The sequence below is a fragment of the Pelmatolapia mariae genome, linkage group LG20 (genome assembly GCF_036321145.2).
Source record: "Pelmatolapia mariae isolate MD_Pm_ZW linkage group LG20, Pm_UMD_F_2, whole genome shotgun sequence".
In the NCBI taxonomy this organism is placed as follows: domain Eukaryota; kingdom Metazoa; phylum Chordata; class Actinopteri; order Cichliformes; family Cichlidae; genus Pelmatolapia; species Pelmatolapia mariae.
Window position 1 is genome coordinate 41,894,833 of NC_086244.1, and position 14,405 is coordinate 41,909,237.

Sequence of the window (14,405 nt, forward strand, 5' to 3'; positions counted from 1 at the left end):
AAATGGACAAACAGGTAAATACAGTGGTGAGAAAAAGCTTTTTTCAGCTGAGGCAGCTCTCTAAAGTTAAACCTTATATTTCTTTTTGTGACTTGGAGAGAGTTTTACATGCATTTGTGACCACTCGGCTTGATTATTGTAATGGACTTTATATTGGTATTGATCAGGCTTCACTATCACGCTTGCAAATGGTCCAGAATGCTGCTGCTCGCCTGTTGACAGGGACATGCAAACGTGAGCACATTACCCCTGTTCTTGCCTCTTTACACTTGGTTGCCTGTCCATTTTAGAATTCATTTTAAAATTTTATTGTTTGCTTTTAAAGTTTTAAATGGCTCCTTCTTCCCTGTCAGACCTTCTACACCGATACACTCCACAAAGGTCTCCCAGATCAACTGACCAGTCACTCCTTGCTGTCCCCTGTCGAGACTGAAACACTGGGGGGACCGAGCTTTCGCTGTTGTTGCCCCCAAATTATGGAATAAACTGCCCCTCCATATTAGGCTGGCCCCAACACTTGAAATGTTTAAATCACTTTTAAAAACACACTTTTTAGGAGTCGTACCAGACTCAGCTTGTAGTCAGTTTTAGTCAGCTGTTGGTCACTCTTAATCTTTTTATTTTGTTAATCTTATTCATTGTATATCTTATTGTCTATTTTACTCATGTTTTAATATTTAATATATATACTGATTTATTTGCATCTTCTTTTTCATTTATGTATTTATTTTATTGTTATTTATATTTATTTCTTTGTCTGCTTAATGTATGGTTTTTAACTGCTGTCTCTGTTTTATTATTGGAAAGCACTTTGGTCAACTTTGTTGTTTTTAAAGTGCTATATAAATAAAGTTGGATTGGATTGGTTATAAAAAGCCTGTAAATTGTTAAAAAATAAAAGCAAAGTGAAATTGTGTCTTACTTTTGAAGGCTTTGGGTGATGTTTCAGCAGTGCTAGGTGTCTTTGGAATGAGCGTACGTTTTCCAAAAACCTGACCATCAAAGCTTGCATAGTCAAAAGACACCTTGGAGTATTTCTCCAGCTCCTTGGCCAGGTTTGCTCGAGGTGTAGTGGTCACCGTGTTGGGCCGGTAGCTGCCATACTGAGGGATCTCCAGCTGTTTGACAAAACACATGGGCCTAAAAAAAGAGCCCTGATTTAGGTACTGATACTTTAATATTGTATGAATCAATTAGTTGAAAATTTTGCTTGCATGTCTCACCTGAGCACTCTGTCAGAATTGGAAGAGGGTTCACTGGCTGAAGCCTGTAAATGAACCTGTTTGTCCTGGTTCTTGTTCAGCTTAGCAGCTGCGGCAATGGGGCAGCCGGACAGACTGATGGGGAGGCATGCCAATGATATTGCATTTAAAGAAATAAAATGCTAATCAATAGAAACTCACTGAATTGCTGGGAAAGCAGTGTAAGCAGGTGTGAGCACAATGAAATGTTATGCAGTATTATTTTGCAAATGTGTGTGTGTGTGTGTGTGTGCACTCAGATCTAGGATCTTCAACCCTAAACTATTAAAAAACCCATCAGAATACAAGCCTCTTTTTACAAGTTCTTTTCTATGAAGTAGTGACAGTCAATTTCTGTTTCATATACTGTTGTAAAAAGTGTTCAGAGTGTATTGAGTGCTTTATTAACCTGCGATGTGTGTTGCGGTTGCTGTTAACGTGGCCTTGGCCTGTGCAGCCAGGAGTAGGACACTTCAAGACGTTCTCATGCATGGCCAGGACTACAGACACACAGCAAGTGCAAACTCAGGTCAGTGCATTTATCTTGCATTAGGTGGTTTCACAGCAGTAACAGTAGTAATGTACGTGTACACCTGTATGAGCTAGAAAAGGACAAGTGGCAAAGAGGCAAAGATACAGAATTTACAGCAGTAGTGGAAGTAAGAGTAATGGTAAAGCTGGTAGAGTTAATAATAATAATTACAACCTGATTTCCAAAAAAGTTAAAAGCCTATGTAAAATAGTTGACTTAATATGCTGAGGATGTGACGTCTAATGCTCTGGAACACCTCACAACTAATAAACAAACATAGAGGTCAGAAAAAAAAGCACCCCAAAAGTAAAGATAGGGATTCACCCATCTGTGAAAACCTATGATGATATTGTATTCAGAAATAACATTACTAAATATAAATTGGCAGGATGCTACCTAGAATTTGGTGATTTTATTATCTAGTCAATTCAGTGTTGGCCAGTCATATAGCACCAATCACCTTAAGGCACTTTAAATGGCAAGGTAAACACCCTACAATATTAGGGACACTTTTTTAGAAACAGGTTTGTGTGTTAGCATTATTGGTCAGTATTTATTAATCATGGTGATAATTCAAAGTGCACACATTTGAATGTTGGTCGATGAAGTTAATGGTAAGCTATACTTACTCTCTGGAGGGATTCTGTCTTTGTGAGGACATCCAGACAGACTGCGATGGTGGGGATACAGCCCAGTCACATGACCCGTCCCATCACACCCTGGCGTTGGACACTTGACTTCCTTTTTTTCTGGAATTTTATTTAGATAGTGAACACCTACTTTCTATGCAAACAGGTTCACGTTTGACTTTGCTGTTTCTTACCTTTGCTGTAGTGAGTGGTGCGGCGGGCTACAGCAGCAGCCTCTGAGCTCTTGCTGGATGATGTGTATGGTTGGTAGTCCAGGGAGCTCCGGCTCTCCTGGCCTTCCTTCACTTCCTCTGCCTTCAGAGCAATAGCCTGCTCCAGCAGCCCCAGGTTCCCCCGAGTCATATCCCAGTTCTCTGAGTCGTCTGTTATTCCCGAGCCCTCTGAGACACGATCCTGCTCCTCTCCTTCCTCTTCTTCCTCCTCCTCCTCCTCTTCCTCCTCTTCATCTTCTTCATCATCATCATCCTCCTCAGAGCGGACTTCTATAACCACTGTTGTTGGAGAGGCTTTACTGGAGTCTTGGTCCTCCTCTTCCTCGCCCAGGATCTCACTGTCTTCCTTCTCTTGTCTGTGATCCTCCCCCTCTCTCTCCCCTTCCTGTTCTTCATCCTCTTCTTCCTCAGTCATGGGAGTACAGATCTTTTCTTCCCTGAGTGACACCTCAGTTTCAGATCCCTGAGTGCGTGGACTCAAAGTGTAAGGAGTGTCAACCTCTTGGAGGACCTCCCTCTCTGTTCCATCCTCCTCTTCTTCTTCTTCCTCTTCTTCCTCTTCTTCCACCTCTTCTTCATCAGCTTCCCTCTTATGCTGTTTTGACTCTTTGGCCAGATGGCCGTAATCACCACTTGAATACTGATGATCTGAGTTTTTCTGGCTGATCATTTGTCTTTCTATTACTCTCTCTTCTACAATATTCTCAGGACTTTTTTGCTGTCCATTTTCTTCCTGTTCTTCTGCTTCTTCCGCCTCCTTTGTTTCTTTTAGATCAGGAATGCCTGTTAGCTCTGCATGTTCCGCAGATGGCTGATCCTTTGTCATCAGACAAGCATCCTTCACATCCTTTGTCTCTGTTTCGTCCTGCTGAAGGTCATCAGTGAGTGCCACAGGTTTTACTTCCTCGCCAGCTTTCTCACTCACAGTTTTGTTCTCAGCCTTTGCACTGATGTGTTTGTTCATGTCAAGGTCAGCTGAAGGACACACTGCTGTTACTTTTGTCACCTGTGAGGCCTCTGCTGTGGAGTTCAAAGTACAGATAAATGTCATTGCCACAGATTGTTTTGTCTGTGTCATCTCACAAAGACAAGCATTGTGACTGATCTTACAGTTGACTTGATGTGATTTGTTTTCGTCACAGTCCATGAAATACTGATGATTTTTTTAATGTCCTTGTTTTTATACAAAGCTCATTTCTGTGACACTGGATTACATATGCTTTAATGTGTCTATATTTCAACTACAAAATGGAAACTTGGATCAGTTTCAGGTAGAAGTAAGGAATTACAACTACATGTACCTTTATCAATATTTTTCAAAGTCTACAGTGTTACTTTTATGTAAGTAGGCATTACATTTTAAGATCTACTTCACACACATCAGAGTAACATCAGAGTTGACAGTGACAGAAATTGTAATGTTGTCTCTGTACACCACAAACGAGATTGATGTTAACAAAGGTCTTGCGCTATCTGTTTAGGAACTTTTATGCACAGCCCCTCCATTTTCCGAGGCTTTACAGTTTATTATTCCATAACAAGTTACAACAATAAAAGATCTGAAAAACCATTCAATGAGAAGGTGTGCCCAAACTTTTGACTAGGACCAAGTAAAGCGCTATACAAATACAGGCCATTTACCATTTAGGATCCCCCATCAATCAGCAAGTTTTCTGGCTCCCAGGTGTATTTTATACAGGTAACAAGCTGACATTTGGAGCCTTCTCAGCTCGTTACCTGTATAAAAGACAGCTGTCCATAGAAGCAATCAATCGATCCAGATTCCAAACTCTGCACCATGGCCAAGACCAAAGAGTTTTCCATGGATATCAGGGACAAGATTGTGGACCTACAAAAGGCTGGAATGGACTACAAGACCATCGCCAAGCAGTCTCCCTCGGTCTGGAGCTCCACACAAGATCTCACCTCGTGGAGTTTATGAGAATAACAACTGTGAGGAATCAGGCCAGAACTACTCAAACCTTGGAGTTTGTCACCAAACATCTCAATGTTTCAAAAGAGGACTTGGTGAAGGTGTTGTGGTCAAATGAGACCAAAACCGAGCTATTTGGCATCAACTCAACTTGCCATGTTTGGAGGAGGAAGAATGCTGTCAATGACTCCAAGAACATCATCCCCACCGTCAAACATGGAGGTAGAAACATGCTTTGAGGGTGTTTTTCTGCCAAGGGGACAGAACAACTGCATCACATCAAAGGGAGGATGGATGGGGCCATGTACCATCAAATCTTGGGTGAGAACCACCTTCCTTTAGCCAGGGTACTGATAATGGGTCGTGGGCCATTATTCCAGCATGACAATGATCCAAAACACACGACCAAGGCAACAAAGGATTGGCTCAAGAAGAAGCATATTAAGGTCTTGGAGCGGCCTAGTCAGTCTCCAATCCCACAGAAAATCTGTGGAGGGAGCTGAAGGTTGGAGTTGCCAAACATCAGCAGTGAAACATTAATGACTTGGAGAGGATCTGCAAAGAGGAGTGGGACAAAATCCCCCCTGAGATGTGTGCAAAACTTGTGTCCAACTACAAGACACGTTTGACTTCTGCAGTTACCAAAAAGGTTTTGCTACGAAGTACTAAACCACGTTTTGCAAAGGGATCAAATATTTATTTCCTTCATGAAGATGCAAATTAACTTGTAACTTTTTTCAAATCCATTTTTCTGGATTTTTTTGGTTATTGTTCTGTCTCTTACTTTACTTTACTTTACTGTACTTTACTTTATTGATTTCAAAGGCTGTTGGTAGTCCCCCGAACACGTTTTAAAACCAGAGCGGTGGCCCCAAGGTTGTGGAATTCTCTCCCTCCATCTTTACGTTGCCTGGATTGTATTTATTCTTTTAAACATCATCTTAAGACTTATTTATTTAGACTAGTTTTTAATTAGATTTGTGCTGTATGTTTGATTGTACTGTTTTATGTTTATGTTTTATATTATTGTGAAGCACTTTGGTTTTTATCCTGTGAAGAGTGCTATATAAATCAATAAAGTAAAGTAAAGTCTCTCATTGTTCAAATAAACCTGCCATTGAAATTATAGACTGACCATTTCTTTGGTAGTGGGAAAACTTACAAAATCAGCAGGGGTTCAAATAATTGTTTACCCTGACTGTACATACTTAAAATAAGTATGTATACAGGAGCCAGTTTAGCTTAGCGGGTAAGGAGGCAACTGCTCTAGTTTGGATTTACTCACTTTTTATTGACTCTGGCCTGCTTGTTGTTTTGGCCTTCTTGTCCTTGTTTTCTTCATCCCCTTCATTCTCTTTCTGCTCCTCCTCTTCCTCTTCTGCTGTGTCACTGTCTGCAGTCAACCCTCCATCTGCTGCCTGTTTAGCAGACTGATTCTTTCTCTTGGGAGCGGACTGGTTCTCCCCGGCCTCAGCCTCCTCCAGCTTCCTTTTCTTCACAATTGGGCAACCAAGTATGCTGAAAAAAGAAACATGGTTACTGATGTGTATAATGTCTAACAGGTTAACAGAAGAAAAAGAAACCTAACAAGTAGTTAGTGTTCTGTCACATACTATATTGAGGTGTGTGAGGAACACTGGAGAGTCTAGATACTACTAGCAACAAAGTTTTTAGCGGCTTTCCTTCAGGTACTCTGGCTTCCTCTCACAGTCCAAAGTCATGCTTGCTAGATTAATTCGTAATTCTAACTTGGTTTTAATTATGAATACAAGTTAGAGAAGGTGCTTAATCCCTAGCGCTTTGTTTGATAGTGTGATAGTTTTGAGCTAATGTTTGTTTATGCCATAGTTCCCAGGTCATTGACCCAGTGTTTTGTGTTTAGTGAACTTATTTGGGGATTTGTTCTGTGAAGACTTTCTAATTTTGTTTATCATAATATTTCTAGTAATTCTGTCATAGTCCTGTTTTTTTTTTTTGTTTTTGTTTTTTTGTCTAAACTCTTAATTAAAAATGTTAGTTTTAGTTTTAGGTCAAGTATATTCAGTTTATGTTTTGACTCCCTTTTCTCCTGTGCCCCTGTCTTGTCTGTGTTTAGTCCTCAGTCAGTCAGTCTTGTTTCAGTGTTTACCTTTCTGTTTCTAAGTCAAATCTGTGTTTCTGTTGCCATGTCTAGTTTATATATGAATCTGTTGCCTACTCAGTTAGTTCCTGTTTTATTTTGATAGTTCCTTGTCTCTTGTTGTGTTGGTATAGTGGTAAGGCTACACACACCTTTGGAGCGATGTCTGCAGCCTGTCCGCAGCTCAGACACAAGCATTTCACTGCATGTTATACTGTGTATAAAAAAAATGAATTGAAAGTACACTATGTTCAGTTTTGCTTCCCCTGTCTATTTAGTCAGATTCAGTTCAGCTGTGCTCTTCAGGTGTCTCCACTTTGCCCATTTGCCTTTGTGTATTTAAACCCTCTGTATTGCTTGTTGCGTCATCCCTCATGCTTCTCCTGTGTAGTCCTCTGCTTTACGTGTCCTGGTTCAGTTCTGACCTGGCTCTCTGTTTATCTCTCTTCCTTGTAGGTTACAAATAATAAAAGTTAAAAGCTTTCACATCCTGTCTCCTGTATCTTGCACTTTGATGCCAAAACCTGGCTTCAGCACAGCAACACATGACAGAATATTTGGCTAGACAGAGCTCTGGCTTTTTGTCACCCTGGCTACATTGCAAAAAAATACAAATAATGGTCACGGGGCCTCAGACCCAGGGTTTGAGTTTCTCTGTGGGTGTGTGATTCTCTGTCTAAGTAAAACAAGTAAAACATGGGGCTTTTTAAAATCGTTCCTCATCTTGTAAAGGCTAGTCTTCACAGATCTGATGAGTCTCCACTTTGCCCACTTTGGCGTTATTCTAAGATTTTTCCACAATTTGCATTTTTTTTCCTGAATGATGAACTTTGCTTATTTTTACTTCTGAGAAGCGCTGCCTCGCTAAGATGCTGTTTTCACAGTAAGTAATGTTACTGACCTGTTGCCAAGTAACCCAATTGGTTGCAAAATGTTCCTCCAGATGTTTCTTTTTTAGTACCACTTACTTTTCCAGCCTTTTGTTGTCCTCTTCCAATGTTTTTAAGATGTGTTGCTGACATCGAAATTCAAAATGAGGTTATATTTTTCATGAAATAGTAACGTTTAAACATTTGTTTTCTATATTGTATTATGAATAAAATATGAATATATGAGCTCTACAAATTATTGCCTTCTTTTATTTTCCTCTTACACAGTGTGCCAATTTTTTTTTAAATTGGGATTTTACTTGCACTTTTTCACCTTGCTCTCTGTCATTTTGTGGAAAATGCACATGAACCTGCTGACATCAGCTCTGCAACAGTTTGTAATACAGTTAGTGAAAAATAATAGTTTGTCAGTGCAGCAATATCATCAGATATGCTTGGCAAGTTGAATCAAAACAGTGGAGCTCAAAATAAGAAGGAGAGAATACTACAGCACGAGTTCCAAGACTTGGTGACATGTAGTTTGTGTTTTTGTAAAGAACTGAAGCATTGTTACCATTTATGTATTGAATGTATGCATTCATACTGTAATATGTGTGTGTAACATACCTAGAAGGGCTTTCTAAAATGAGTGTGCTTGTTTGGTATGATAACCCTGACTAGCCAGTCTATGAGGACCTGTGGTCAGTGCGTTTTCCTCATTTCTTCCATTGTTATACACATTAGGGTACAGTTATGTCAGCATGGCTAAACCTGGTTTAGGTTTACGGTTGTCTAGTTGAAGAAGATGGCATGAGTTTATAGCATAAGCTTAAATAAATATGCCTGTTCCCCCCAACCTCTGACTAGGGTTGCTGTCCATGGTGCTGATGAGAAGCCAGAATGACGCTACTGATGCTTTGTATTATAACTATATGATTCTATTTATTCACTGTATTCATTGTGTGTGTGTGTGTGTGTGTGTGTGTGTGTGTGTGTGTGTGTGTGTGTGTGTGTGTGTGTGTGTGTGTGTGTGTGTGAGAGAGAGAGAGAGAGAGAGAGAGGGAGCGCGTGCAAGACTGTGAGAGAGGGTTTTTTTGCTCGGTATGTCGTAGGGGTAAGGACCCAAAAAATGGCACCAGAGCCTGTCACTGATTTGTTACACCTAAGCTTTCATATACACACTATGTACTAGGCAGCATGCAGTCTTTTATGATGACTGACTGATTTGTTATATATATTTAACAATCTTACCTCCTGTGTCGTGAGTACCTTCCACTGACATGGCCTTTACCATCACATCCAGGAGTGGGACAACTGCTACTGACACACATCAAGTCAAAATAAATACAATTTTTTTACACACTATATATATATATATATATATATATATATATATATAATAACTTTTTATGCTGAGTTATAAACTCATTTACCTTAAGTCTTGCTTCATTTCTTGTGCCACCAGTTCTGATGAAACAGGAAGACATGTTGAATACGGATATAACAATAATTTGGCTTTAACTGAAGTGAAAACTCTAGGCCTATTATCTTGTGAGCTTTGCTTATAGTCAACATGATTTGCTTACTGTAAGAGATAGATGACATCTTCTCCATTACAATGTAAGTTGGAGAATTAGAGGACATCTTGTCCCACAGAGTGACAAGATGTACTATTATTTTTTACATGCCATTTTTTGTTTCGGTGTCGATGTTTAAGATTATATACAGGTTAATGACACATGATAATTTAAAATACTAATGCAAAACAAGCATTTGTCACAAATGTTAATGGTTTGGAGAGAGTTCTATCCTTCAGCATGCATGACACAGGAAGAATTGTTAAAATGTGTGTTTGGTAAGTGCTGAGAACTGCTCTGAGGAGTGTGCCAAGGCAAATGAGAAAAACAAGATAATGATAAAAGAAGAAGAGATAAAAGTGACCACCTGCCTATTATCAGCACACAGTTCAATGCCAGCATCCATAGGAAGCCTGCACCCTGTGAGTAGACCACAGGGTATGCGGTGGCTGTAGCTCAGGTGGTAGAGCAGGTCACCTGCTGATTGGAAGGTTTTTGGTTTGATCCCTGGCTCCCCCAGTCTGCATGCACGATACTAACCCCAAGTTGCTCTCTGATGCATTCACTTGAGAATGTATGTGCTAGTTAGCTTCTTTTTTTTTCTAAAAAGCATAGAAGAAGGTGCTTGTGTGAATGGGCGTGAATGGGTGAATGTGACATGTTGTGTAAAGCGCTTTGAGTGCTCCGGGAGAGTAGAAAAGCGCTATGTAAGAATCAGTCCATTTACAACAGTAAAGATACGTCCAAGCAACACTCCAAAAACGACTTTCATCTACAACAGCTATAACTGTCTTGACTACTGTTGTAAGTAGGAAGGTCTGGTAAGCAAGTGTGTTAGTGTTTTCTCAGTACTCCACCCTCTTTGTCATGGTGAAAATGATAAGAGCTTTGTGCAAACTATAGCTTTCATTTTAACATTTTTTTAATGTATTAGAAATTTTATTTGTGTGTGTGGGTGTGCATATACTGACCCCGGATGCCTTTGGAGCGGGTTCGTGTTCGTGTCTCTGTAGTGTCTTGACTCATCTGAGTAACAGAGGGACATGAGTAACATTCACAAGTGAGGAAGTGTAGCACAGACAGTCAGACAGACAGACAGGCAGGCAGACAGATAGGTAAATTGTCACTGAGGCTTGTCCTCTCTGGTTGAATGGTTCTGTACTGGTCCACCGCTGGCTCAGAGTCTGAACTTTGAACTCATTTTTGCTGGATAAAACACACAAAACACACAACACCACCTTACAGTCAGCTAGTGTTGTAGGACAATTATGTTATACACTATATTAAGCTGCTGCTTATATACTAACTAAAGATCTTTAATCTTTCTCTTGTGAATCCCACAATTTTATGGAGGTAGAAATGTGAAAACTCTACTTTTCTAAAAGAAAATCTTTCCAAAGGTACCAGAAAATGTGTATTTCGGAGAAATATGTGGGTGCACATGGGTCTAGTATACTGTACATGCTCAGACAGCGATGTAGCATGTCACTGGGAACACCAAACATTAGCTGTTGCTGTTGTCTGTTGTATGTTTATATAGTGAGCTAATTCCACATCCAAACAGATTTGACCAAAATCTGTATTTTGATTCTCATATCAGAAAACATCAAAATCAAATGTAGACAAATATATTTCTTACGTAATGATTTACTGCTATCTATTTAGCTTTGGAAAGATGAGCTTGAATTATTTCAACGGTCTTGTTGCAGATTGAGCCACTTCTCTTGGCTAAAGTTAAAAATCATTGGATGGCAAGAACAATACAAATATCCATTAGTTCAAAAGTATGACTAAATTATTTCGTGAGGTGGGGAGCCCTGTTTTGACACTGACAGTATCCAACGCAGACATGCTGTGTGAGCGTACAGTCTAACTATTCAAATATTCCATCAGTAAACAGATGGACTTTCTGATCAATGCCCGTGATTTTGGAGCTCAAAGTAAAGCAGGCTACGTCCTAGAAGGCAGTCGACAGCAGTCAGCTGTAGACGTGACAGATCGGGATTTCAGGATGACTAAAGTTTCAGGTGACCTCATCCTGCTGAAAGCTTTGTTTCACGTTGACAGCAATTGACAAAAAGAGAAATGAGAACAGAGAGTGAGCTACAGGCCGATCGGCTGAGCACCACCAGGCCTGCGGCCGGCGGAGGACGGGCTGTTCCCGTTTCGGGCTCTCACTTCTGGGGCCGCCAAAGAACCGCCGGAAACGCCGAGCGGCCCATAATAATAATCGGATGAAAAGGCCGATCTCTAATGATTCTCCGTGGAAGGAAACGAGTTAAAAACATGGAAACCTAAATACGGCCTCGCTTCATCCGCACCGCTCGGCACCAAATCCAGCGTCACAGTCTGCAGCCGAGGCCTCACAACATCCACGCATACGCTGCTCTTTGTCACGCAGACACAGCTCGGCCTTACCTTACGCTCAGACTACTGCCCTCCCCTCCCCCCTCGCAGACACATCTCCGGGCAGACGGACGTTCCGGTAACGCTCCAACGACTACGAGCCCGAAAGAGGTGCGGAGCCGAGCTGGACACAGGGGACCGAGTCTGCGAGGCGGCAGCAGCAAACCGAGCCGTTCAGCACCCCGGACAGAGACGGCCGACTCTCCAGCACCACGGACAGAAACCCCGCTGCACTGCCTCCTGCAGGAGCCCAGGAGAGCTGCAACCGGCCCACCGGGGCTGGGCTCCCCCCTCGGCCGGCCGAGAAGTACCGGAGGCAGCCAGTATTTAAAGAGCCAGAGCCAGCAGAGGGACCGGGGGGTAGACGACACGCTCCTCTCAGTTCCCGCGCAGCTGAGGCTGCAGCACTCCTCTGACAGAACTGCATTCTGCTGAACATTGTCAGCTGCAGAGCTCAGCTCACAGACATCAGAGACAAAGATTTTGTTCTCCCTTAGTCTCGAAACAGACCTCATTGCTTCATTCATTGCTGATGAACTAGGTGCAAAGATCTATCAAGACCTGGGAAAATAAAATAAGACAAACAAGCAAACCCCAGTTTCCACAGTTCCAACGAGCTTGAAATTCAGTGTTTGACCACCTTTAATCTTTACACAGGCTGAACTCTCTTTTAGGAACGCTTTCCTGTAACTTCTGTAAGTGTCTTCACAAATAGTTCTCAATGGTTCTTGAACAACATTCAAGGCTCATCTCTGGGCCATATCTTTACATAATGGCAACATGTTAAATAAAAATATCAAACTTTGATTAATCTCTACATAAGTCCTGTTGCCTCTGGTTTTTAGTTCCTCTGCCATTTCTCTCAGTTTCCTTCTTATTAATGGCTTCTTGATACGGTACTCTATACCTGCGGTCCCCAACCCCCGGGCCTCGGACCGGTACCGGTCCGTGAGTCGTTTGGTACCGGGCCGCGAGAGTTGAGGCTCAGGTGTGAAATGTATGGTTTTCAGGGTTTTTAGCGTTATTTTGTTATCGTTTTTATCGTTAACTCGGTTTTCCTGGGTCTTTTCACGTGTGTTATGAATAAATCTTCTTTTTTTCGGTACCGGTACTAGTTTTATTTGTTGTATTTATCCGCGACACCTTAAAGGCCGGTCCGTGAAAATATTGTCGGGCATAAACCGGTCCGTGGCCCAAAAAAGGTTGGGGACCGCTGCACTATACTTTATTGTCCCCTAAGGCAAATTTTACAGAAATTTGTAAAGTGCTGTCACAGAAACTGCTTTTTAAAAGAGCCAATACACATTAAAAGAAAGACTAAAGAAATACCAAACAGATGTGGATCTATAATGACAAACCAAGCAGCTTAAAAGCAACCAATACTCCACAGAAAACCCCTGTACTACACAAAGCTCTGATGTAAAAGCTTGATTGGTGTGGGGACAAATGAAACGTTAATGCTATTCAGCCACATTTTAGGACTCCAGAAGCCAAGAGCTCATACTTAGGATGTGGGATAGAGCCCTGTGTGCCTGGCTGAGTACAGACTGCTCATAAATGATTGAAGGGAGAGGTCTTCGGCCCTCGGCACTCTGAAATTCAATTTTGCCTGCACAGAGAAACATCCATGATACTCGATGGTATCCCATGCCTTGACAGCCACTTTTCCTCTGAGACAATTTCTAATGAGTCTTCAGTGAACAGCAGATTGGATGCATCTCTCAGGTCCCGTGTCAGGTCTTTGCTGGATCTTTTCCAGTTTTTGACTTTCAGATACTGTTCATCTGCTGTAGAGTTTTTAAAAACTCTAGCTTTCTCAGATGTTTTAGAGACTCCCTGCACACCGTCCTGAGATATGCCAAGTGTTCAACAAAAAGAAAATGGTCAAGCTAAGCCTGTTGATACAATTATTAATTAGTGCCTGTCAAATTGTGTTATCTTTGGCATTTTTCATAGATTTAACTCAAGAAATGGGGACAAATTCCTTGTTTTCCTTACAGGCTGCCCAAAATAAAGTGTCTAAAGATATCACTGAAGACTGGTTCTTTGCTATGTTTTCTGTTATGTGTAGACAACACTCATTCATTCCTTTCCTGAATTTCCCATAGTTTTCGGCCATAGTTTACGTCAATGTGTGTATACGAGTGTGTATGTTGGGTAGGAGTGGGTGTAGGTGTGTCTTTTGATGCTGGAATGATTGATAGGTCAGAATTAATGATTGAACAAACAAATAAAAAAAGCATAGGTGTGAAAATGTTGATTTTTTGATTTTTGAATATCTGGCTCCTTGAAAGCAAAATGGAAAAAATGAGAGGTGACTCAAAACCTTTGCACAGTATTGTAATTGTGCATATTACAGACAGATGAGCTAGTAACAGCTGCTGTTCACAGTGAAGCAGACTGAAAGTATGGCGGTTTTATACTTGAATGTGGAATGGCAGGGTTACTTATTGTATGATCTCATACATCATATGAGATTAAAAACCCCAAAAGAAATATTTGGAACTATTTTGTCACAGCTGAAATGAAATAGGTTTAAACAATAATGCAAACAGGGCAGCAGTTCAAAAAAAATGAAGAAAGAACAAATGTGTTGGCTTTGTGCTCCATTTTCACACATTTGTATTTCGCTTGAACATTTACACAGACGTATGACTGTAGCTCTTATTTCTGGAGAGACTGCTGCCGAGGCTTCCTAGCTTGGTTAAATGCCTGCTGCCTCCTCTGGTCACGTGTCTTCGACTGGACGAGCCGCTGAGAGGAACGAAGGATACGCATTGAAGAAGCTGCCGTAAAACCAGCAGGGGGCAGTGAAGGAACGGTTTGGAAGACGGGAATGAGTAGAAAAGTGTGGAAGACGAAGAAG

At 41.2% G+C, this 14,405-nt stretch overlaps 1 protein-coding gene across 7 annotated transcripts in view; it reads right to left on the bottom strand.

Moving 5' to 3' along the window:
* The window catches only part of myt1a (myelin transcription factor 1a), a 52,195-nt gene extending 40,183 nt beyond the window's left edge, over positions 1-12,012 (bottom strand). For 2 of the 7 annotated variants that reach the window (XM_063465505.2, XM_063465498.2), the window contains exons 1-10: positions 11,552-12,010; positions 10,105-10,159; positions 8,990-9,023; positions 8,808-8,876; positions 5,854-6,086; positions 2,597-3,655; positions 2,403-2,522; positions 1,651-1,741; positions 1,224-1,337; positions 923-1,140 (exon numbers count right to left, since the gene is read on the bottom strand). In XM_063465505.2, the coding sequence (XP_063321575.1) occupies positions 923-1,140; positions 1,224-1,337; positions 1,651-1,741; positions 2,403-2,522; positions 2,597-3,655; positions 5,854-6,086; positions 8,808-8,876; positions 8,990-9,023; positions 10,105-10,159 (1,993 nt within the window). In that variant the 5' untranslated portion in view covers positions 11,552-12,010. Of the gene's footprint in view, positions 1-922; positions 1,141-1,223; positions 1,338-1,650; positions 1,742-2,402; positions 2,523-2,596; positions 3,656-5,853; positions 6,087-8,807; positions 8,877-8,989; positions 9,024-9,504; positions 9,653-10,104; positions 10,160-11,551 lie in introns of those variants that run through there. The other 5 variants (XM_063465499.2, XM_063465501.2, XM_063465500.2 and 2 more) reach the window with 5 other exon arrangements.
* Positions 12,013-14,405: the final 2,393 nt, after the last annotated feature.